Source organism: Phoenix dactylifera, unplaced genomic scaffold (genome assembly GCF_009389715.1).
Source record: "Phoenix dactylifera cultivar Barhee BC4 unplaced genomic scaffold, palm_55x_up_171113_PBpolish2nd_filt_p 000533F, whole genome shotgun sequence".
NCBI classification, from domain to species: Eukaryota; Viridiplantae; Streptophyta; class Magnoliopsida; order Arecales; family Arecaceae; genus Phoenix; species Phoenix dactylifera.
The window spans coordinates 260,932-287,357 of NW_024067942.1; the positions used below are offsets into that span (position 1 = coordinate 260,932).

The 26,426-nt window shown below is 38.8% G+C and overlaps 1 protein-coding gene across 1 annotated transcript; it reads right to left on the reverse strand.

Annotated features, from left to right (window-relative positions):
* Positions 1-1,091: 1,091 nt before the first annotated feature.
* Positions 1,092-26,077, reverse strand: LOC120106350. Its single transcript, XM_039119349.1, has 4 exons — positions 25,487-26,077; positions 24,938-25,096; positions 23,897-24,823; positions 1,092-1,327 (listed from the first exon to the last, which is right to left on the reverse strand). The coding sequence occupies exons 1-4, from the start codon at positions 26,052-26,054 to the stop codon at positions 1,092-1,094; spliced, it is 1,890 nt and encodes a 629-aa protein (XP_038975277.1). The 5' UTR covers positions 26,055-26,077.
* Positions 26,078-26,426: the final 349 nt, after the last annotated feature.

Sequence of the window (26,426 nt, forward strand, 5' to 3'; positions counted from 1 at the left end):
AACTACGTAAGGGTCGACTCATGTTTTGCAGGGGTCGACTCATTGACTATGCCACTTGAAGAAAACATGCTAGAGTCAACTCAAACTTGTCCTTTTTGCTTAGGGGTCGACTCAAGTTTTCCAAGCAGAAAATGTTAGACTTCATCTTTGATCTCCATGGATTAAATTAAGATCATTTTCTTTTTAGAACATATCCAATGAAGTGTTTGCGAAAAACTTATAATTTTGCAGTGCTTCATTTCTTCTATTTTTTTTTTGACTTATAAAACTTCACAATTAAGTCACCATCATTAGTACACAACATTATCTTAAGTGCTTTGTAATCATCAAAATTCATCCTTTAGGGTTGACAATCTCCCCCTTTTTGATGATAACAAAACCATTGAGTCTAAACGAATTTTGCAATAAATTTCAGAGCAATTATAAGAATTTTGTAATGAAGTTCGGAGCAAATATGACATTCAGAGATCTATGCATTATTTCAACAAGTTAAGAAGAAAAATCTCCCCCATCAATTACAAATATTTAAATTATGTAGACTTCTTTTTTTTCTTCTTTTCTTAAGATTTTTCTTGATAGTGCTGTATCATTACCATTCCATATTTGTATATTACTATTTAAATCTCTTCCTATATATTATCTTTAGTGTAGAGATTGGAATTCTAAATTCTTTTCACATTTCTCATTTCTTAGTTTGGAATTCTTTTCACATTTCTCATTTCTTAGATTAGAATTCTTTTCACATTTCTCCCCCTTTTTGTCATGACCAAAAGGAAGGAAAAAAATTTCAGTTTTCCTTTTTTTGAGAACTTAAACATCAAGGATTAATTTATAGTTGTGTTAAGGAGAGAGGGTATCAGACTCAATATATTTTTTATGTATCAGAGCAACAAATATATTTCAAGAAAGATAAATATTCATTGCAATTGATAAATGAAGTACACTTGATAAAGAAAAAAAGATACAATTGGTATCAATTGGTATCAGTCAGTATACAAGTGTGCCAAATAGATATGAAACATAGCTTAGTACAAAGTTATGTTTTGAAAGCATGGGGTTCATTCTATGTTCAGTCTAGGTTCAGTCTAGGTTTAAGATTTTGAAGATGAAGATCCAGACTGATCTTCTTTTTGCTCTTTCATCAACTTCTCAATCTTGCTGTTTAGAGCAGAGATAAAGCCAGTAAGCTGAGTGTGTTCTTCTTTCAGTTCTTGTATAGAGCCTTGAACAGAATTTTCTTGTTCTTTCAAGTGTTTTTCAATTTCAGTAATTCTCATCTGTTGATTAGCTGTCAGTTGCCTCAATTCTTGCAGTTCGGCTTTTATTTCTTTTACCAAGTCAGTGAGATCAATAACCAAATTCCAGCAGACTCCAAAATTGAACAGTGCTTTAATGATGTTATCTTCAATAAATTTTAACTGCCACTTCTCAAGTTTTAGTGGAGGATTTGATGGTCTTTGAATTGGTGGAGGTTGACTTTAAGTGGTGTTGGAGTGTCTTGACCACTTTCATCCTGAATTTCTTTCCCTTTATGAATCCATTTGCCCTCAGTTTTGACAAATCCCATTCTCTTCAGTGATTTGTCATTGTAGACATCTGAGTACAGTAATTCCTTCTTGATCTCTCCTTCTAGATTCAAATTGAAGTAAGTGAAGACTAATGTTAGAACCATACTGAGGATGATTGTGTTATTTCGATGATTAACACAAACATTAAGAAAATATTAAATTAATAAAACAATTTAACATGATACATCACTAATGAATATGGTACCCTCGATACACTCATGATATACTAAGAGAATGAGATCAAGACATCTTCTAATGATTAACAACGAGATAAAATTTATAATAGAAAAGTGATAGAGAACTCTTAATTCTAATTCAGCAAAGTTTCAAGTGAAATATACTCTTAAGGGCAAAATAGTAATCTTCATTGTTAAGGGTATGTAGCTCTATCGTGGCATACACTCAAAATTGCTTGAAATATGTTTCATTATTTATATGAATTAGTCTAACCTTAAGATGCAGTAAAGTATGGATTGAGTCGATTCCAGCTTAAGTGGAGTCGACCCTGGCACACCTTGGAACCATCTGGCACACCCCTGCAAAAATGGCACAGATGAACAGTAAGTGGAGTCGACCCCATGTATCTTTGAGTCGACCCCAGGAGAGGAGCCGATCCCAAAGAACCTTGAGTCGACCCCAGCTTCAAACCTCAAGAAAACAACTTTCTGGAATTTACTAAGAGGGCTGACCCCAAGTTTCCTTGAGCCGACCCCAGATGGAGCCGACCTTAGGAACACTTGAACCGACCCCAACTGAACATGAGCCAACCCCAAGGATATGTGCTCAAAAACTATGTCTCTGGAATCCCTGAGAGGGTCGACCCCAATGGAGCTTGAGTCGACCCCACTGTAGCATGGGTCAACCCCAAGAAAGGTTGAGTCGACCCTAGTGAAAAAAGCTGAAAATGTAAGGTTCTATGGTTCCTAAGAAGGCCGACCCCACTGTAGCAGAGGTTGACCCAAGTGAAGTTTGGTCGACCCCAAGTCTAATGAACAGTAAGTTGAGTCGACCCCAGAAAAGTTTGGGTCGATCCCAGCACGGACAAGGGCATAATGGCTAGTTCTGCAGAAGTGCTTTTTGACCTCCTAACGGCTAGTAATGGTTAGTTTTTCAAATCCAACTAATGGGGAGTGACCAATAGAGGTGGAAAAGTATTTAAAGTGACACTATTCATCAGAGGAAGGTATCTTTTGCCAAGAAATCAACAGTTCATTCAAGTCAAAGCAAGCCCTAGCATCCTTCATCAAGGTTCTTCATTTTAAGTCTCAAAAGGAGGTGGTTGAGCAATCTGAGTGTGCATTCAACAGCTCTACCAAACCATTGTGAAGTGAAGTAACCTTGGCAAAGAAGAGAAGAGCATCCTCAAAGCGATAACTCTTAGTGTAAAATTGTTATATTTGCTCTTCTAGAAGTTTCAAATTCTTTCTTCTTAATTACTTTGTAAGGTTTGTTGGTGAATCCGTAAAACCAACGGTGTAGGTTGTTGGTGAGCCCGTAAAACCAACATAGATTTTTGGTGATCCCGGAAAATCAAAGTGTAAAGATTTTTGGATTGTGAGCCCAAAAAATAATCCAACTGTAATCTGCTGGATTATAGTAAATTTCCATGAGGACGCTTGGGAAGTGGACGTAGGTGCTTAGGAGAGCACTGAACCACTATACTTCTTGTGTGTTTGTATTGTATATTGTTCTAGCTTCACTACACGCACTCAATTAATATTAACTAAACCACTCACTCATCAATTGATTTAATTAAGGAATTGAAAAATTTAGAAAAACCAATTCGTCCGCCCTTTTGGCTTGTCACCTTGGGCAACAAGTGGTATCAGAGCAGGGTGCTCTTTTAGTATTTGTTGATCTCACGATCAAGAGTCAAAGATCATGACAACCCAAGTAGGATGTTCTATGAGAGAGGGGCAATCCATAAATAGACCTCCTCTATTTAATGGCACTAATTACATATATTAGAAAGTTAGGATGAGGATATTCATTCAAGCTCTAGATTATGACTTGTGGAATATCATAACTAGAGGACCACACACACCCACAATTAGTATAGAGGGCACAATCATTCCAAAACCAGAAATGGATTGAAATGATAGTGATAGAAGACTAGTACAATTAAATGCTAAAGCAATTAATGTACTTTACTGCATCTCCGCGAAAGAAATTTGGGATAAACTAGAGGTCACACATGAAGAAACTAATCAGGTTAAAGAGTCAAAAATAAATATATTAGTACATAGATATGAATTGTTTAAAATGGAGTCCACAGAGTCCATAACTGAAATGTTCACTTAATTCACAGAAATCATAAATGGACTAAAGAGTTTAGGAAAGTCTTATACTAACTCTGAATTAGTGCGAAAAATTTTTAGGTCACTACCAAGAGTTTGGAAGGCCAAGGTAACTGCAATTCAAGAAGCAAAGGATCTCAATACATTAGAATTGGAAGAACTTCTAGGATCACACATGACCCATGAGTTGACCATAAAGCAAAACTCAGAAGAGGAGGTCAAGAAAAAGAAGACCATTGCCTTGAAGTCTACGACTCCAAAATAGAAAATTGAATCAGAGGAGTCTGATGATGAGGAAGAATATGATGAAGAAGGAATGGCTATGCTCGCAAGAAAATTCAGAAAATTTATGAGAGGAAAGAAGAAATTTCATAAAAGGAAGCCCTTCCTCAAAGGTAGCTCGAGCAAGGAAAAGAAAAATAACAATGAAAAAGAAAAAGAAATGCCAATTTGATATTAGTGTAACAAGCTCGGGCATTTCAAGATAGATTGCCCGGAATTGAAATGGATGGCAAGAAAGCTTAAAAAAAAAACTTCATGGCTGAATGGAGTGAAAGTGAGGAGTCAAGTTCGGAAGAGGAAGATCAACAAGAGACAGCCCAAATCTGCTACATGGCCAATGACGATGAGGTAGATTCTGAACTTGAATGTGATTTTACAGTAGAAGAATTACATGATGCATTTTTAGAACTTATGGAAGAACACAAGAAGCTAATCAATAAAAATAAAGTTCTAAAAGATAAAAATCAATCTCTTATCAAAGAAAAGCTGAAACTATCTAATGACTATGAAATATTAAGTAGGAAGTTCACTAATGAAACTAAAAGTCTAATTACTGAAAATTTCAAGCTAAAAGAAGATGCAGAAAAATACAAATCCTTAGTGGACAAGTTTACACTTAGCTCAACTAAATTAAATATGATTCTTGATAGTCAAAAAGTTGTATATGATAAAGCAGGGTTAGGATATAAAACAAATAGGAAGCAAAAATACTTAAAGAACATATTTGTGAAAGCGAAAAATGAAAATATAAGTTGTCATTACTGCAATAAAATAGGACACAAAACATATGAATATAATTTTAGAAAGTTCAGCAATAACAAATTGAGTGGAAAGAGCAAGCTAAAATCCAAGAAAATTTGGGTTCCAAAAGGAACATCAAGTACTAACCCTAAAGGACCCAATATAGTTTTGGGTACCTAAAGTACATTCTTGATTTTGATTGTAGAAGTGTCTTACAGCTAATAAGAGGGATAGACGATGGTATCTAGATAGCGGCTGTTCAAGACACATGACAGGTAACATAGAACAATTTGTCACTTTGGAATCTAAGGAGAGTGGAGTGGTAACCTATAGAGACAATAGAAAAGGACTTATCATTGAAAAGGATAAAATTTATATTACTCCATCCACTTTTATAGAAAATATTTTATTAGTTAATGTCTAAAACATAAGTTATTTAGCATAAGTCAATTTTGTGATAAAGGTCTTAAAGTCACATTTGAAGCCTCAGTATGCATAATCACAAATCCTAAAGATAATAGCATTGTACTTATAGGATATAGGCATGGAAACATTTATATGGTAGATCTTCATGACTTAGGCAAGAAAAATGGATTATGCTTAATCACTAATGAAGACAGAAAAAGTGAAACAAGTTGGCTTTGGCACCATAGACTAGGACATGCTAGTATGGACTTAATATCAAAACTAGTTAAAAAGGATTTGATAAAAGATGTGCCAAAATTGATTTTTGAGAAAGACAAAATCTGTGGACCATGCTCATTAGGAAAGCAAACAAAATTATCTTTCAAATCAAAGAATGTAGTATCAACCACTAGGCCTTTTGAACTTATATACATGGATCTATTTGGACCTACTAGAACTACAAGTCTAGGAGGAAAAAAGTATGGACTAGTTATAGTACATGATTTCTCAAGATATACATGGATTTCATTTCTTGCACATAAGAATGAAGCATTTTCAGCATTCTTGAAATATTATAAAAATATCATAACTGAAAAGAAGCTCACCTTAATTGCAATTCGAAGTGATCATGGAACTGAATTTGAAAATCAACACTTTGAAGAATTCTGTAATGAAAATGGTATTTCTCATTAATTTTCAGCACCTAGAACGCCTTAACAAAATGGAGTTGTCGAAAGGAAAATAGGACATTGGCAGAAATGGCACGCACGATGTTGTGTGAGTCAAATCTTCCAAAGTACTTTTGGGCTGAAGCTATAAATACTGCTTGCCATATTTTAAATCATGTTTTAATACATCCTATAACAAAGAAAACTCCTTATAAATTTTGGAAGAATAGGAAACGAACTGCTAAATATTTTAGAGTATTTGGATGTAGATGTTTTATTTTAAACAATGGCAAAGAGGATCTAAGCAAATTTGATGCCAAGTCAGATGAGGATATCTTCTTAGGATACTCGACTTCAAGCAGGGCATACAGAATATTCAACAAAAGAACTCTTGTAGTTGAAGAGTCAATTAATATTATTTTTGATGAGTCTGATAGTGAGTCTTCTAGGAGAGAAAGTATTTTTGATGATGATGCAGGAATTATTGAGTTTGAAAAATTGAATCTTAATGACGTGCCAAATCAAAAAAAGGAAGATGATCGTGTGCCACTACAATCTCAAGACTTGTGAAAGGAATGGAGGTATGCACATGGACACCCCAAAGACTTAATCATTGGTGATCCATACACAACATGGTCCTAGCCATTTCCTCTAGGGTTCTATTCTTTCTTTCCACCACTTCATTTTGTTGTGGAGCCCTAGGTGCAGAAAAATTATGAGTTATCCCCTTTTTACTACAAAATTTTTCAAATAGATGATTTTCAAATTTTGTTCCATGATCACTCCTAATAGCTATAACTGAAGTATTTTTTGCGTTAGTTACTTTTTTATGGAATTTCTTAAACACTGAAAATGCTTCATTTTAATGAGCTAAAAATATGACCCATGTGTTGTAGAAAAATCATCTACTATGACAAGACCATACTTGTTTCCACCAAGGTTTGTGGTCCTAGTTGGTCCAAAAAGGTCTTTGTGAAGTAGCTCAAGAGGTCTAGTAATAGAGATGTAATTTATAGACTTAAAAGAACTTCTAGATTGTTTGCCAAATTGATACGCTCTATAAATTTTATTTTTCTCAAATTTCAGCTTCGGCAAACCAATCACGGAATCTCTTTTAATTAACTTAGATAGTGTGTCCATGCTTGCATGACCTAATTTATGATGCCATAACCAACTTGCCTCATTGAGCTTAGTATCATTAGCTACTAAGCAGCGGCTATTTTTATCAAGATCATCAAAATCTACTACATAAATATTGCCACATCTTAGTCCTTTGAAAACTAAGCTATTGTCAATTGAATTGGTTATGATGCACATAGATGGCTTAAACAGAATATCAAAACCTCTATCGCATAATTGACTAACGCTAAGTAAGTTATACTTGAGACCATCTACAAACCGAATATTATCAACAAAGGTTGAAGATGTGATTTGTATTTTACCGATACCAATGATGTGACCTTGGTTATTATCTCCAAAAATCACCGCACCTTCTTTCTTAGACTCTAGGGTGAAGAATTGCTCCTTGTCATCCATCATATATCTTGAGCAGCCACTATCCAAGTATCAACAATGTTTATTGAGCTTGGCTGTAAGACATTCCTACACAAAGAAATCATACCGTCTTAGGTATCCAAGTTTTCTTGGATCCTTCAAAGTTAGTTATGTTAGTTCCTTTCGAAACCCAAACCTTTTTAATCTTTCTTTTAGCTCTTGTTTTTCTATGGTTACACATATTAGCTTTATGTCCTACTCTATCACAACAAAAACAGGTTACAACTTTAGCTTTAATTTCACCGACTTTTACAAAGAAGTTTGTAAGAAATTTTTGCTTGTTCTTAAGCTTATACCCTAAACCGGCTCTATTAAACACAGCTTTTTGACTATTAAGAATCATTTCTAGTTTTTCAGAGCTATAAGTAAACTTCTCAACAATAGGTTTACATTTTTCAAGTTCTTTTATTAAGTTCATTTTTTTTTAGTAAGTTTAAATCTTTTGTAAAGTTATCTTTTAGAGTTTGATTACTGTTTTTAAGTTCTGAAATTTTCTTAGTTAGTTTTTCTTTATTTTTAATTAAGGTATCAGTTTTTTGAGTTAGCAATTGGTTGTTTGTTTTAAGTTCTAAGTTTTCTTTGACAATAGAGTCCTTATCTTTAATTAATTTATCATTTTTATGAATGTAAGATTGATTAGTTAGCTTCAATTATTTGTTTTTAAGGTATATTGTCCTATATTCATCCATTAGTTCATTAAAGGCATCATACAATTTTTCAAGGTAAAATCTAAATGAGTTTCAGATATTACCTCATTTTTATTTGCCATAAAGCAGAAATTGGCCTTTTCCTCTGGTTCCTCTTCCGATGATGATGATGACTTATCGGAGTCAGTTCAGGTGGTGACAAGAGCTTTCATCTTCTTGTACTTGCTGCCCTTCTTCAGCAAGGGACAGTCGGCTCTAAAATGATCCGGCTTTTTGCATTCATAGCATCCGATTCTCTCACTTTTTCTTTTCTTACCTTTATCCTTATTGAAGGAACTCGAAGAAAATCTCTTCTTATTGAAGGGCTTCTTCCGATTGATGAATCTTCTAAATTTTTGCACAAGGAGAGCCTCTTCTTCATCTTCCTCATAGTCTTCTTCTTCACTACTGCTACTACAAGAAAGATCTTTGTTAGAAGAGGTAGACTTGAGGGCAATTACCTTTTTCTTATGGGACAATTCTTCTTCGCTGTGTTGTTTCATTGTGAGCTCATGCGTCATTAGAGATCTAAGGAGCTCCTCGAGTGGCAGCTTGTTCAAGTCTTTTGCTTCTTGGATTGCCGTGACCTTGGTAAAGAACGAAGAATTTTTCTGACAAGATCACTATTAGTATAACTTTTGCCAAGGCTTTTTAAGCCATTGACAATATCAGTAAATCTGGTGAACATGCAAGAGATGGTTTCATTAGATTCCATTTTAAATAGTTCATATTTATGAACTAGCATGTTGATTTTAGATTTTTTAACTTGATTTGTGCCCTCATGGGTCACTTCAAGTCTATCCCATATATCTTTTGCAGAGTTACAAGTAGAAATTCTATTGAATTCATTAAGATCCAAGGCACAATAAAGAATATTCATTGCTTTGGCATTTAGTTGTGTCTTCCTCCTATCATTATTATCCCAATCTTTTTCAAGCTTGGCTATAGCAATGTTATCAACATAGATAGAAGAAATATACGGTTCATTAACTATGATGCTCCAAAAATTATAATCTTGGGCTTGGATAAATTGTTGGGAACCCTCCTATGCCACAGAAAATTAACAAAATTTCAGATGCAGAGGAAGTGGCATGCGCGGGATCGATGTTCATCTCATGAACGTTGTTCAAAAACCGTTCGTAGTTAGATTAGGATTAAAAACTTTTAATAACATTAGGAAGATCATATCTTCACGTTGTGCGGGTAGATGGTCACCGCAAACTGAAGTTCGTGGTTTGGGATGAAGGTTTGCTTGAAGCCGCACACGCGTCCGGCCTTTACGGGTATCCACACGAAGTAGAGAACCGATCTAAGCTTTCTTATCTCCCCAGGGTGCTAGCTCCCTTGCAGAGACAACTTTGGATAGCTGATTTCCTCCCTTTGAATCAACCTTTGATTATGCTTGAGAGGAGGAAGAAGAAGAAGGGATCTTGAAGGAGAACCAAAAGCCTGACTGCAGCCCTTTTGTTTCCCTTGCGTTGGAAGAAGGAAGGGAGGAGAGGAGTGCCGCCAAGACTTCTTTCTTTTCTTCCTTGCTTGCGGCTGAAGACCAAGGGAAGAAGGGGGCCACGGCACAAGGGAGAAGAGGACTTCAATTAACCCTAGGGTGCCACCCCATACCCCTTTATAAAGCAAGTGGAGCTCCTAACTTTTGGGAGCTCCTTGATAAAATTCCAAGAGGGGCATCGGCCCCTCTTGTTTGCCGCACCAAGGAAGAATGAGGGGAGGGTTGTACGCCCCTCCCTCTTGGTTAGCCCTAGTCCTCCTCTAAGGAGGATTAGGAGGCCCTAATATGGTTAAGCCTTAATCCAATTAGGCTTAGACCAAGGGTGAACCAATTGGGTTTAATCTAGGTAAGTCCTAATCCAATTAGAACTCAAATCAATTATGACTCAATTGAACTCTTCAATCCTAATCCAATTAGGAGTCTTGTTAATTCATTAGATTAATAATTAATTAGGACTTAAGAAATTCTAATTCAATTAGGATTTATTTAATTTTAGTTCTAATCCAATTAGGACTCTAATTTGAATCCGAAGTCCTAATCCAATTAGAACTTCTAGGAATCCTATTCTAAGTAGGAATCCAAATTGAATTCAAAATTCTAATTCGATTAGGATTGCAGGAATCCTACTCCAAGTAGGACTCCCAGTCCTACTCCAAGTAGGACTCCCAGTCCTAATCCAATTAGGACTGCAGGAATCCTACTCTAAGTAGGATTTGTGTTTAAGTCCAATTAATTAATTCCCATTATTCCTTCTTCTACTGATTATTAATCGAATTGATTACCGTGATTCATAATCACTTTTCAACCATTGGATCGGTCAATACCTCTAGCGTGTGTGACCTCATAGGTTCTATTCTGTCTGGTAGTGAGATATATTGCAATCTCTATCACAATATCATTGAAAACTCCTTTCAATGGGTTGGAACAGTTCCAACTCAACTCATCAGGATATATCGATCATCAAGATATTCCCTGCGAGTCTTACCATCCATCAGTGACACCTAGCAGCATGTAGTGGCTACCCAGCAAAATGGAATGATGAACCTCTAGGTGCAGTTATCGTATGATACAGTCCTACTATCGTGGATTCCTACAGGACGGAAGTCATGGACAACTCGTCAAACCCATCGTATATCATATGTCAAGATTTATTCGACTTAAGTTTGAGAGTGAAAAACTCTTTCTCCACTATTTTTACTGCCCCGGCCGAGGTCTTACGAACTCAGTCTTATAAATCACATAGGATTTCTCCTTATCTACCAAGGTCGATAGATTCTATATAGCTGCATACCCTACTCCTACAGTGAACCTATTGCAGCTAATCTATACTGCATGGACCCGTATGCCTAGAGACCATGTATACGTGTAGTCAAACTTGTTGCCCAGAGATGGTCACCCAAGAGGAGGGTGAATTGGGTGTTTTAAAACTTTTTGCCTAATTAAGAGTAAAACACGCAAATGTATGAACTAAAGTAAAGATAGAGGGATGAGAAGAGTCAATCGCAAACATAAGGTTTTATAGTGGTTCGGAGCTTCCACTGCTCCTACATCCACTCCCCAAAGCACCTTTGGGAATTTCCACTATAATCCAAGATTACAGTCCGGTAGTTTTGCGAGTGCACTACCCAACTCGTTGTTTTACACCGGGCTAACAACGAACCCTAAAACCCCAATTTAACCTAGGCTTGGGACGCCTTTCCCTTGTTCCAAGTCCCTTGACTGGAACAAGCACAATATTGAAGGAGTTTTACAAACAATTAGAAAGCTCTAAATAAGCAAATATGACAATGATAAACAATAGAACCCGGAAGAATCCTTTTGCCGTTGGAAGCGTGGAAAATGGTGATTCTTCCTATGTGGATTGCGTAGGTTTGAGTGTGAGCTTTGAATCCCGGGCGGAAGAGAGTAGTTGAGCTTGAAATCACTTGGGAAGCTTGAAAGCACTTGATTTCTTCACTTGAATGCACTAACTCCCTTAAACCTCTTTTTCTTTCTTCTCTCTTGAATGATTTTGCTTTGGGTTGGTAAAAAGTTTTTGAGAAGCACTTAAGAGCTCCCTTTTATAGCTCAAAAAGCAAATATAGCCGTTAGAGATAAAGTAAAAGAGATTTGAAATTCAAACCAAACCTGTAAAAGCTGTCAGTCGCGTCCCAGGCGCTCCGGGGACGTCTCTGCTTCAACGAGAGACGTCTCGGCTACAAGATTTTACTTTTTACGTTGTCTGGGGACGACTCGCCTCTTTACGGGGACGACTCTGGAATTGTACCGTTTGAATCCTTGCCTTTCTGATTTGCTGAGAGGGTCGTCTCTGCACTTTACGGGGACGTCTTGGCTTGTTTGCACTTTTTGAATGGGGACGACTCCGCTGCCTCGGGGACGACTCCGCTGCCTCGGGGACGACTCCGCTTCTTTATCTCAGAAAAACATGTCTTCTGGAATTCCCTGAGAGAGACGACTCCGCTCTTTCAGGGGACGTCTCCGCTGCCTTATCACCGAAAAAGTCATTCTCTGGAAAACCCTGAGAGAGCCGTCTCCGCTATCTTGGGGACGACTCAGGAAGTCTGCTTTTTACTTGCGGGGACGACTCCGCATACGGTGGGGACGTCTCGCGCATATCTCTTGAAAACTGCCTTTCTGCCGCCACTGAGAGAGTCGACTCCGCTACTGAGAGAGTCGACTCCGCTATCGCGGGGACGACTCGGCAGGTGCCAGGGACGTCTCCAGACGTGCCAGTTCTTCCTGTTTGTGCCAGAGACGTCTCTGAGACAACCCGGAGACATCTCGGCTGTCCCTGAACTTTTTCTTTTATCTCAAAAATTCTTTAATAAGTCCTTAAAAATCATGGGAACTTGCCTAGACATTTCTTAACAATATTCCTAATAAAATACATGAAATCCTCAATTAAATTGTTAAGATAAATGGAATTATACTCTAGTGTTTTGTATTCATCAAAATCCATTAGGGGGTCAACAATCTCCCCCTTTTTGATGATGACAAAATACTGAGTATATGCAAAATTCGAAATTTAAACATATACACAGTATTTGATCAGATGTATAAGCATAATGTTTTGATTAGAGCTAGATACAGTGTGCATAATTCAAAATAGTCAATTTTGAGTTCTATCATTATGCATAAGATTGATCTTCATAGCTCTTAAGCAATTTTAGCATATCAACTGAATTTGAATTAAGTTAAAATTTGAAAGCTTAGTTCTTTTTGACTCCCCCTTTCTTTTCAGAAGAGCAATTATCTAAAGGCCAATATTTTTCAATTTTATCTTCTCTTAATTCAACTTGGGAGTATGAATTTTGCATTCCAATGTATCCAATATCCATATATCCATATTGGTTCTACTCTTGGTTCTACTCTTGATTCTACTCCCCCTGCTATATCTACTCCCCCTTTTTGTCATCAACAATGAAGGGGACAAATTATCCTTCCATGAACTACTCAAAGAGATTCAAGTTGTGCTCCCCCTGTCCAAGAATTTAGTCATTCATATCACTCCCCTTTGTTTTGGAATTCATTTCAGACTCCTCTTTTTGTTTAACATAGTTATCACAAGATGTGCTCCCCCCTGTGTCATATGTATTGATAAGTTGTGTTGAATTTGAATTCTCAAGGTATGTTATGACATTTTTATGGCACATCACAAGAAACACATACACAGTCACAGAATCACATACACAGAAGCACATACACAAGGTTTCAAAAGAAATTGTATTCATGTATCATTGTAAACCTTTGAAGTCAGTACATAGTTAAAAGAAGAAATCATTACAAGAAGTGTTCCAAAATAGCCTAGGGTTTACAAAAAGAAGATCCTACAAAATGTCCCTCATCGGCGACGTTGCTCATAGACCCTACAAGCTGCATCTATAAATGCATTGATTGAATCCATTAGGGTCTTGAACTGATCTCCCTGTGACTTATGGAAGGCTGCCACGAGTGCTTCAAATTCTATGGTTGCCATTTCAATTCTTCCTCTGAGTTGGGCAACCAAGGTGCCCACATTTCCTCCTGGGCTTGTCAACTCTTTAAGATTCTTTGAAATGGCCTTCAAACTGTCCTTTAGCTCGATTGATCTGACTGTTTGGGTGGCACCCACACCAATTATTTCATGCGTTGTGGCTTCAATTTGAGCTCTAATGTCCTTTAGCTCTTGTAGAAGCCCTTCATGTGAAGCTCTGATGGGGGCCAACTCAGTAGAGATCATGGATCTCATTTCCTCCCTCATTTGTTGGCAAATGACAGATGCTAAGGTACGCATCTGGTCTTCTGATAGGAAGGAGGGCCCACTGACTGGAGGAGGTGGTGGCATGGATGTGGAAGGTCCAGCTGAGCTGGAGGGTATATCAGGCAAATCCATGTGGCTAGGTGGAGGAGAGTGGTGGTCAGGCTCCTGAAGTGGGATCTCAGGCTCTAGGATTTGGGCTTTTCTCTTTGGTACCTTGACCCACGACCCATCTACTTTATGAAACTCCATTCTTCGCATTGTGCCCTCATTATAATAGTCGGTGTTTCTCAAGGGTTTTGCAGGCTCATTTGTTGGAATGGGAACTTTGAAGTGTTTGAATACTAGGGTAAATATCATGCCAAGGGTATACTAAACCTAGAATACCTATGACATAGAGCAATGTAGTTCAACATAAGTCTAGGGAGGTTTAGGAGAATCCCTAGTAGGATATGATGCATAATAACTAAGTCTCGCTCCAAAACAAAATCGAAGCGACCGATTTTAGGAAACAAGACCCGGTTGACAATACTCAAAAGGAGTCTCATCTCAGCGTTTAGGTCTTGAGAGTTGACAACATCAAGAGGGCCGCAGTCCTCTCGTCCTAAAAGTAAATTTAGGGCTATTTTCCTTTGGGGATGTGAGGTTGGAGCCTCACCGTCCTTAGGGATTTGCAAAATAGTGGACAAGATGTCCTCATTAATTTCTACTAATGTCCCCCGGACATATGCAGTGTACCCTAAGTCCCCTAAGGCCATATTGCTAAAAAGTTCTCTAACTAGACCGGGGTAGGTCGAGGTATTGAGGGTACAAAGGTGCTCCCACCCTTGGGCTCGGAGTCTCTCTCCAATAGAGAACCCCTCACTGTCTAAAAATGCAAAATCTATGTACCTACCGGTCGTCACTGTGCGATTTGCACAGGAAATGGTCGTGGTTGGCGGAGCAACCGGAGGAGACGGCGCGGAAGGTTCTTCCCTCCGTTCCTCACCGTCGGCCGCTACCCTAGGTCGCCTTCCACCGGTTCGTCTAGCCCTCTTTGGTGCCATGGATGCTAGGGTTTGTGATGGAGAGCAAATGGAGGCTAGGGTTTGAGGTGGAGAGCAAATGGAGGCTAGGGTTTTTTGTTTTGGTCGGGGATGAGAGAAGATAGCTCGGGTCGGCTCGAGCGGTTTCACTTATTTAAAAAAAAACCTCGTTCGGTCCCCGAGACGTCTCCGCGACTAAGGCGAGACGTCTCGCCTGGGGGGACGTCTCTGCGATTTGCCAGAGACGTCTCCGGCACTGAAAAATTTCAGACTGAATTCTATCTTTTCCCAAATTTTTGTTTAATCACCCTAATCAACATGATTTCTTTTGATAAACACAGAGTGAATTTGTTTGTGATCCTCCCCCTTAATAATACATCCTATAATAAATTGATAAAGATTTTTGAATTATTAATGTTGAAATGAGGAATGTTTGCCCAAATTTCGAATACCTATGAAATAGGCTCTGAAAATATCTCCATGAAGAGTCCAAGGGAGGGTAACCATCCTCCGGAAAGTCAAACAGTTCGTCATTTAGCTTAGATGAATTCATGCTTTCACTTATGTTTACCTTGAGGTGGATTACTAGTTTGAGTGGCAAAGCAATGCAATACAAGTTTAATTTATTTGCTAGGATCATACAAGCTCAAGGCATTCCTTAAGAAGTTGAATCTATCTTTACAAAGGGGCTTTGTAAAGATATCGGCCAATTGATTTTCAGTACATACATATTCAATCATCACATCATTTTTCAGCACATGATCCCTAATAAAATGATGCCTAATCTCTATATGCTTTGACTTAGAGTGTTGGACAGGATTTTTTGTTAAATTAATTGCACTTGTATTATCACATTTAATTGGTATATTATTCATTTTGATACCGAAGTCTTCAAGTTGTTGCTTAATCCAAAGGACTTGGGCACAACAGCTTCCAGCTGCAATGTACTCAGCCTCAGCTGTGGACAAGGCAACTGAATTTTGTTTCTTGCTAAACCAAGAAACCAAATTAGCACCCAAGAATTGACATGTGCCACTTGTGCTTTTTCTGTCGAGTTTGCACCCGGCAAAATCAGCATCGGAATAAGCAATTAAATTTATGTCAGATTGTTTAGAATACCATAAGCCAACATTAGATGTCCCTACTAGATATCTAATAATTCTTTTAACAGCTTGCAGGTGTGATTCCTTAGGACATGCTTGGTATCTAGCACACATACAAACACTGAATAATATATCTGGTCTACTAGCGGTAAGGTAAAGTAAAGAGCCTATCATACCTCTGTACAATTTGCAGTCTATACTTTTACCTTTTTCATCTTTGTCAAGCTTGCAACTTGAGCCCATGGGTGTGCTAATTTCCTTTGCATCCTTTATCTTGAATTTTTCCAACATTTTCTTGATGTATTTGGACTGACTGATGAAGATGCCTTCCTCTGATTGTTTTATTTGTAGCCCAAGGAAGAAGTTGAGCTCACCCATCATGCTCATTTCAAATTCTCCCTGCATAAGCTTGGCAAACTCTTGACAATGTTGGGAACCCGCCCATGCCGCTGATATTTCAAAAATTTTTCAGATGGCAGCGGAATCGGCATGCACGAGTTCGACGTTCATCTCATGAACGTTGTTTCGAGACCTTTCGTAATTAGGTAAGAATTAAAACTTTTAGAACTAATAGGAAGATCAAATCTTCACCTTGCGCGGGTAGATGATCACCGCGAATCTGAATTCGTGGTTTTGGAAGAGGGTTCGTTTGAAGCCGTTCAAACGTCCGGCCTCTACGGGTATCCACACGAAGTAGAGAACCGATCAAAGCTTTCTTGTCTTCCCGGGGTGCTAGCTCCCTTGCAAAGACTCCTTTGATGGCTGATCTCTTCTCTTTCTTTCAACTCTTGAAAGTGCTTGAGAGGAGGAAGAAGAAGAAGGAACTCAAGGAAGAAGAACACAGCTTCTGCAGCCTTCTTTCTTTTCCCTGCGTTGGAAGAAGGATTGGAGGAAGAGGAAGACGCCAACGCTTGGACCTTGCTCTTCCTTTGCTTGCGGCTGAACCAAGAGAGGAGAGGGGAGGGTGGCGGCAGCAAGAGGAGGATGAAAAGCTCTCTTAGGGCGCCGGCCTCTAGTCCTCTTTAAAAAGGGATTGGAGCTCCTAACTTTTAGGAGTTCCAATGACAACCTACCAAATAAGAAGGGGGCGCCGGCCCTAGCTCCTCTCTTCTTGTCGCCCCAAGCATTTGGAGAGGGGCTGATGCCCCTCTTAGTTGGTTAACCTAATCCTCTTCCAAAGAGGATTAGGTGCTTCTCTCATGGTTTCATCCTAATCTAATTAGGATTGGCCAAATTGGGTTCAATCTATGCTAGTCCTAATCCAATTAGGACTTGAATGAACCATGACTCAATTGAACTCTTCAATCCTAATCCAATTAGGAGTCATGTTGATTCATTAGACTAATAATTAATTTAGACTTAAGGAATCCTAATCCAATTAGGATTTGTTTAATTTTAGTCCTAATCTAATTAGGACTCTATTTGAATCCGAAGTCCTAATCCTATTAGGATTTCTAGGAATCCTACTCCAAGTAGGAATCCAATTTTAATTCAAAACTCCTAATCTCATTAGGATTGAGGAATCCTATTCCAAGTAGGAATCCCAGTCCTAATCCAATTAGAACTCTAGGTATCCTACCCGAAGTAGGATTCTTGTTTCAAGTCCAATTAATTAATTCCCTTTGTTCTTCTTCAACTTCTTATCAATCAAATTGATTTCTTGTGATTCCTAATCACGATTTCAACCATCGGATCGGTCAATACTTCTAGTGTGTGTGACCCCATAGGTTCTATTCTGACTGGTAGTGAGATATATTGTGATCTCTATCACTATATCATTGAAAACTCCTTTCAATGGGTTGGAACGATTCCAACTCAACTCATTAGGGTTTATCGATCATCAAGATAATCCCTATGAGTCCCACCATCCACCAGTGACACCTAGCAGCATGTAGTGGCTACCCAGCAGAATAGAATGATGAACCTCTAGGTGCAGTTAAACATGTGATACAGTCCTACTATCGTGGATCCCTACAGGACGGAGGTCATGGACAACTCGTCAAACCCCATCGTCTGTCATATGTCAAGATTTATTCGACTCGAGTTCGATAGTGAAAAACTCTTTCTCCACTGTGCATACTGCCCCGGCCGAGGTCTTACGAACTCAGTCTTATAAATCACATAGGATCTCTCCTTATCTATCAAGGTCGATAGATTCCATATAGGTGCATACCCTACTCCTACAGTGAACTTACTGCAGCCAATCTACACTGCATGGACCCATATGGCTAGAGACCATGTATGTGTGCAGTCAAACTACAATAACCTCACTGTGAGTAGCCGAAGCACCGCAGGTCAAAGGACCAGTCACACTACTGCAACATCAAGCAAGTCACTGACGAGTGGATAGACATCCAAGTGACTTCTTGTATTGGTCACGCTCAGTACCCTTGTTCTCTAACAAGCACCTGCACTATCACTTCAGTGTCCCTACACTGTGGACTCAAGTCTCGTCCATCCAGAAGGAGAGTGATCTGTGCACTGATCGGATCGATCACCGTCCTCGTGATGATCCTTTGATCAGGAGCATTTAGAAATTAATCACCAATGATACATGGCTCAAATTCTCAACTCTTGAGAATATGTATCATCATCTTATTAATTTGTTGGACGATTCATAGACACATAAACAATATGAATGAAAAAGATGCCTTTTATTTATTCAATAATAAATAGTCAAGTACAAAATTATGTCCCTAGAATCAACAATGTGTCAGCCAAATTGGCTTCTAGGGCATACATCTAACAGACAAAGACTATCATTAGTAGCACCAAAAATTATATCATCCACATAAATTTGCACAAGCAATAAGTCATTTCCTTTTCTTTTAATGAAGAGGGTTTTGTCTACATTTCCTCTCTTAAATTTATTTTCAATTAGGAAATTACTTAATCTTTCATACCATGCCCTAGGGGCTTGCTTAAGTCCATACAATGCTTTATGCAATTTATACACATAATCTGGATGTAAGTGATTTTCAAAACCTGGAGGTTGTCCTACATAAACTTCCTCCATTATATAACCATTTAAAAAGGCACTTTTTACATCCATTTGATAGAGTTTAAAATCCATGAAGCATGCATATGCCAAAAATAATCTAATAGCCTCTAATCTAGCAACAGGAGCAAAAGTTTCATCAAAGTCTATTCCTTCCTCCTGATTATATCCTTTGGCCACTAGCCTAGCTTTGTTTCTTATTACTATCCCATCTTCATCTAGTTTATTTCTATATACCCATTTGGTGCCTATGATTGAAACATTAGGGGGTCTTTTCATTAGAGTCCAAACTTCATTTCTTTCAAATTGGTTTAATTCCTCTTGCATAGCATTCATCCAATTATCATCTTTTTCAGCTTCTTCTAGTGATTTAGGCTCTATTTGTGAAACGAAAGCAAGATAATTACTAGTATTTCTTAGAGAGGATCTAGTTCTTATACCTTGTGAAGGATCACCAAGGATTAGATCCTTTGGATGACCATGTGCATACCTCCATTCCTTAGGAAGATCTTGATTTCTTGATGGAGGTTGATCTTCTTCATCTTGCTGTTTTGTATCTTCTTTGATCTCATCCTCATGTTGTTTGTCTTGTATGGAGAATTCTTTCATTCGGTCTTCAAGTATACCTGCATCACCATCTTCTTCTTTTCTAGAAGAATCTCCATTAGCTTCATCAAAAACAACATGAATGGATTCTTCAACAATGAGAGTTCTCTTGTTGAAGACCCTGTATGCTCTACTAGATGAGGAATAACCTAGAAAGATCCCCTCATCTGATTTAGCACTAAATTTACTTAGATTGTCCTTTCCATTGTTTAAAATAAAGCATCGACAACCGAAAACATGAAAATGACTTATATTTGGTTTCTTACTTTTTATCAACTCATAAGGTGTTTTCTTTAAGATGGATCTAACTAAAGCACGATTTAAAATATGACATGAAGTATTTATTGCTTCAGCCCAAAAATACTTTGGTAGATCCGATTCGCACAACATGGTACGTGTTCGACCGATTCCTGTCTAACTAAAAATATGCTAAACAGATCGTTGTTAGAACCGACGAACAAAGTTTAAATTTAATTTTTTTAACTCTTACCTTTCCTACTCGAAGAATAGCGGTTGTAAGAGGTCGATCCACAGGGAGGCGATTGGAGTTGCATAAAAATTAGAACGTTCACTCGGATTCAAAATCGATTTTTGAATAATAGAAGAAAAACATTATATCGGAGATGATGATGGATTCTCTAGTCTACCGAAAAATGTTTTTTAATTAAAATTAACTAAAAGACAGGTATTTAAATTTGAAAAGCATTTATATATTTAACTAATCAAAGAAAAGCTTTGGTATGAATTAAAATGGATGGAAACAAGAAGATTGAAGTGAACACAAATTGCATGAAAGAAGATTTAATTGTATTGCATAACAAAGAAGAAAAATTACAGAATTTGGAGAACGAAAATTAAAAATAATAGAAATTAAAAACTTTTGCATAAATAGATCTCTCTATTAAACTAAAACTAAAAACCCCAAGACAACATGCTCTCAAAATAAAACTCTTACTAAAAACATTACTCTCAATCAAAATAAAAATAAATAAATAAGAACAACATGATACCCAAAACAGAACGATTAAACACCAATTAAAAATATAACATTTAAAAGAAAAACAACTAAAACAAATAATAAAAAAAACAAAAGAAATGTAATGCTCTGTTTTCAAATCTGAAAACAGAGCACTCAACTTCTTCCTCTCGCTCGACTTCTCCCCCCCTCCTCTGTTCTTTGGAGCCGAAGCAGCCGAGCTCCTTCTTCTTCCTTGGACCAGCCGGCCACCACCCAGCCGAGCTCTCCTGGTTTCCACCCAAAACCGAGCACCTCTGTTCTTTGGCCTTCACCCGCACACCGAGCTCTCCCCTTTCCCTCTTCCTCCTTCTCCTCTTATAGCCGCGGAAGGGAGATGGCAGACGCGGTGAGGACGCGGGGAGGAGTCGATCTTGGCGTGATCCGGGCGCTGTGAGGAGCTGGATGCGGTGAGATGGATGGCTGCGAGGCGGAGGAGGAGCGATCTTGGCTGGGGCTTCCTTCTTCGGATGCTGGGATCTTCCGTGATTGCTGGGAGGAGCCGATCACAGTTTGGGGACGTGGACTTCCTTCTTCAGCCACGCGATGCCGCTGGGAGTTTGATGCGGAGGAAGGGCTGAAGCCGGAAGAGCTGAGATGCTACGATTGCGGAGGATCTTCTCTGCTTCGGCTGGGCTTGATCGTCGGGATCACACGCGGAGGAGGAAGGATGCTGGGGCTTCCTTCATGGACGTGGGATCTGGGATCACGGACTGAATCATGGGATTCGGAAGAGCTGGCACGGGAGAGCTTGGACGCGGCTGCTTGCTGGCACGGTGGCTGGCACGACGCGGATGGAAGGTGGGGACGCATGCGGAAGTCACCGCGGGATCGTCGGGATGAAAGGAGACGCGGGCTGATGAAGAGGAGGCTGCTGTGATGGCGTGATCCGTGGGATGGAGCTGAAACGGGAGAGGAAGATGGCTGCGTGATGCTGGGGATCCGACGGGAGCTGGCACAGTGGCTATCTTGGAAGCTTCACGGCTGGCACGGAATCAACGGAAGGACGTGGATCCGTGGGTGCAGAGGCGGAGGCTGCCGTGGGACCACCGCTAGCATCACGGGATGGAAGTTGATGCTTGGATCTGGGAGGAAGACGTGGATCCGTGGGTGGGGGACGCGAGATGAGATGCGGATGCTTCACGGGCGGATGAGTTCGAACGGGCGCTTGGGATCATTCCTTCCCCCCTGATCTGGAAGGGAAAATGTTGGCGGCTTGATTTGGGAAGGAGCTGGGAGATACCAAGTTCCATTCAATTAGTCATATAGATAAAAAAAATAGGGTGATATGAAATTTGGCTTGTGGACGGACGGACTGAGTTCGTCACGGTTCATCTGTTCTGACTGGAGGTCTAGTGCAAGTCTTTCATGGGTCACCCAGCACCTTATAGTTATGGTATGGCCAAATTAGATTTGCCCAAAATTATTTCCCAAAAGCACAAAAGAAATGGACCCAATACGGATCTGAATCTGACTCGGACCCGACCCGATCTTCAACCGGGTCAGATCTGGGAAGGAATCCTTTTTTAGTCAAATTTGTACTTAATGTGCATTTTATCTCTAATTTATGAAAATCTGTGCCAAACCCAAATATAATATTAATCTAGTAAATTTATCATTATCAGTTAGCAATAATACTAATTTAGGTGACATATAGGTCGCACTTTTGTGCTCTCATCACACCCCCCAACTAGCTTATTGTTAGTCTCTAGCAATTCAGTGCGAAAATGATAAAATGAGAGAGCAAAGTGTTATTTATTATATAAATATCCTAAGATAAATACTCACTTTCGTAGAGCATTACGATTGCACTTAGCACGTGCAACAAGCCGTTAAACCCCTAGGTTACCCTAGTGGACGAGTGTTGTCTCGTGAGGGTTTGCAGTGAAGTTACCCACAAACTTCAATCCCAAAATAAAATTTGTTTTATGAAATGAAAGTCTAATTTCAAGTACATAACTGATAAAAAGCACACAAGGTTTTAATTACTAAGTAGCCCAATTTCTAGGTTAGTATGCAATTTAAGTTGAAGTTATTAGGTTTTCCGTTAGGAAGTTGTAAGACTTATTTATACTTGAGTGCTCAGTGAAGTTTGGACCATGCACAAGCTAAGGTTTTGGATCTCCAAAATATCGCTAATATTAGTAGTTTCCAAGAATTGGTCGGACAAGACCTATTTGCTGAGTCAAAATCATCTTTTCTGCAGGATTTCGAGAGCTGTGGATGTTTACTTTAATACCTCATGGGCTTTATCTGTAATATTCCAGTTTACTCGAATTTTTACAACGACGGCTTTCACACTATTGTCTTTCTTAAGGTCAATATACATTTTTTTTTTTCAAAAATTTTTTTTTTTGTGTTTTTTTTTGTTTTGTTTTTTTTTTTTTGCATTAAAGGGAAATGATAATGTATATATTGTGCACTTTTACTCCTGTGATGATTCCTCCATGTAGCGAGCAATTAGTCGACAATTCTCACACCAGTTGGCATGAGGTGTCGGACATCAAGACTCCCCTACAGACCTATGCTCGGGTTCCTCATCACAAGCCCGCTGGCCTTTTGACAATAGGTAGCCCTTTTCGATGTACCTGACTAAATCCACCAATTTTTTTTTATTTTTTTTTTTGGATCAGAAAAAGATGGTTCATCAGGATTCGAGGTTGCTACCATATTCTCAACACAATGTCGAACCTATACCTTAGAAAATGCAGGCCAGATGTGTTGTGAAATTCAAAGCACTAATTAGCTTACAACTCACTAAAAGGAACTTAATAAAAAGAACTCACTTTGCACTACTTCCAACTAGTCATTGGGCTCTTAGATTTTATATACCTTGTGTGTTGTATATATATTTTTTTTTTCAAAAATTTTAACTAAAAACTTTTTTTTTCTCTTTATAAAATGCATAAAAATACCCCCAAACCTAAATCTAACATTGTCCTCAATGTAAAAAAAAAAATTAAAGCAGTAAGAGGACAGAGGAGAGGTTACCTGATATGGGTGGGTAAATTGAAAATTGGGACAAAATCTCCCAAACCTGCATGTTAGTATATATATATATATTTTTTTTTTATAGAAGATATTTATATGTTGGGTTGCCTCCCAAGAGCGCTAAGTTTTATGTCTTCAGCCAGACAATTCTAATTCATTCATGATAAACAGGGTCGGTCAGAAGTGTCTCCTCGACTTCTGGACTTAAATACTCAAGGTATGGTTTTAAACGATGTCCATTAACTTGAAATGACCTACCATCTTTAGTATTGCATATTACTACTGCACCATGCGGGTGTACTTTCTCTACTGTGTATGGGCCAGTCCAGCGGAATTTAAGTTTTCCAGGGAATAGATGTAATCGAGAATCATATAAGAGAACTTTTTGTCCTTGGTAAAACTCTTTACGAGTAATCATTTTATCATGCATGACTTTCATGCGATCCTTGTACTTCTTAACACACTCGTAAGCATCGTTCCTAATTTCTTCAAGCTCGTCGAGCTGAAGCTTTCTATGTTCTCCCGCCTTGTCGAGATCGAAATTTAAGCGTTTGATTGCCCAATAGGCCTTGTGTTCTAACTCGACAGGTAAATGGCAAGCCTTGCCATAGACAATCCTGTATGGGGACATTCCAATTGGTGTTTTGTAGGCCGTACGATATGCCCACAATGCATCTGTTAACCTAAGGGACCAATCCTTTCGAGATGGATTGACAGTTTTCTCAAGGATGGTCTTGATTTCTCTGTTGGAAATCTCAACTTGTCCACTCGTTTGTGGATGATATGGTGTACCGACCTTATGGGTGATGTTGTACTTCCTAGCAAGGGTTTTAAAAATTCTATTGCAAAAATGTTTCCCCCCATCACTAATGATAGCACGAGGTGTGCCAAAGCGAGCGAAGACAGACTCCTTAAGAAACTTGATCACTACTTTGTGATCATTGGTCTTACACGCGATAGCCTCAATCCACTTAGATACATAGTCAACAGCTAGGAGTATGTACTGGTGCCCAAATGACATAGGAAAAGGACCCATAAAATCAATACCCCAAACATCAAAGATTTCTATAATTAAGATTGGGTTTAGGGGCATCTCATTTTTTCTTGAAATTTTTCCTAGTCTTTGACATCGGTCACATGCTTTGCAATACTCGTGTGAGTCATGAAATAGTGTGGGCCAATAGAATCCGCACTGCAAAACCTTTGCAGCCGTCTTTTTACCACTGAAATGACCACCACAAGCGTGGTCATGACAAAAGAAAAGGACATTCCTTTGATCGTGTTCAGGGATGCATCGTCTGATGATTTGATCAGGACAGTATTTGAACAGGTATGGTTCATCCCAAAAATACCATTTTACACGAGCTAGGAAGCGAAATTTCTCTTGTTTGGTCCAAGAGCTGGGCATTTGTTCAGTAACAAGGTAGTTGACTACATCAGCATACCATGGAACATTGGTATGGGAAATCATCATTAATTGTTCATCAGGGAAGGTCTCGGACACAGGCATGGATTCTCCAGATGATTCAATAATTAGTCTGGACAAGTGGTCAGCTACTACATTTTCAGATCCCTTTTTGTCTCGAATTTCGAGATCAAATTCCTGAAGCAATAGGATCCAACGAATGAGCCTTGCCTTAGCATCCTTCTTTGTGAGAAGGTACTTAAGGGCGGCATGATCAGAATAAATAAGAACCTTAGATCCTATCAGGTAGGGGCGGAATTTATCTAGAGCAAAAACAACTGCCAACAATTCTTTTTCAGTGGTGGAATAGTTGAGTTGGGCGTCATTTAGAGTTTTGCTTGCATAATGAATAACATGGGGAAGCTTCTCTACTCGCTGACCTAAGACAGCACCTATGGCATAATCAGATGCATCACACATGATTTCAAAAGGACGACTCCAATCAGGACTCCTTATGATGGGTGCTGAAGTTAGTTCAGACTTTAGTCTTTCGAAAGCAGTTATACAAATTGGCAAAAAATTAAAAGTAGCATCTTTCGCCAACAAATCGCATAAGGGTTTCGACAATTTACTGAAATCCTTGATAAAGCGGCGGTAAAAACCCGCATGCCCTAAAAAGGATCTGACTTCCCTAACAGTTTTGGGAGGTGGCAATTTAGCAATTAATTCTACTTTGGCCTTATCCACCTCAATTCCCCTTTGTGACACAATGTGTCCTAAAACAATACCTGATTCTACCATGAAATGACACTTCTCCCAGTTAAGAACTAAGTTTTTCTGTTTGCAGCGTTCTACCACAAGTGTCAAATGGTGTAGACATTCCTCAAAATTGGTTCCAAATACAGAAAAATCATCCATGAAAACTTCTAAAAATTTCTCTACCATGTCGGAGAAAATACTCATCATACACCGTTGGAATGTAGCTGGTGCATTGCATAGCCCAAAAGGCATGCGACGATAAGCAAAAGTGCCATAAGGACAGGTGAATGTGGTTTTCTCTTGATCCTCACGTGCGATAGGGACTTGGTTATATCCAGAATAACCATCGAGGAAACAGTAATGGGAGTGGCCAGCTAGCCGTTCTAGCATTTGATCGATGAAGGGTAGAGGAAAGTGGTCTTTCCTAGTCATGGCATTAAGCTTCCTATAGTCGATGCATACTCGCCATCCCGTCTGGACTCGAGTAGGGACTAACTCATTGTGATCATTTTTCACCACAGTGATGCCAGACTTTTTAGGTACGACTTGAACTGGGCTTACCCACTGACTATCAGAAAT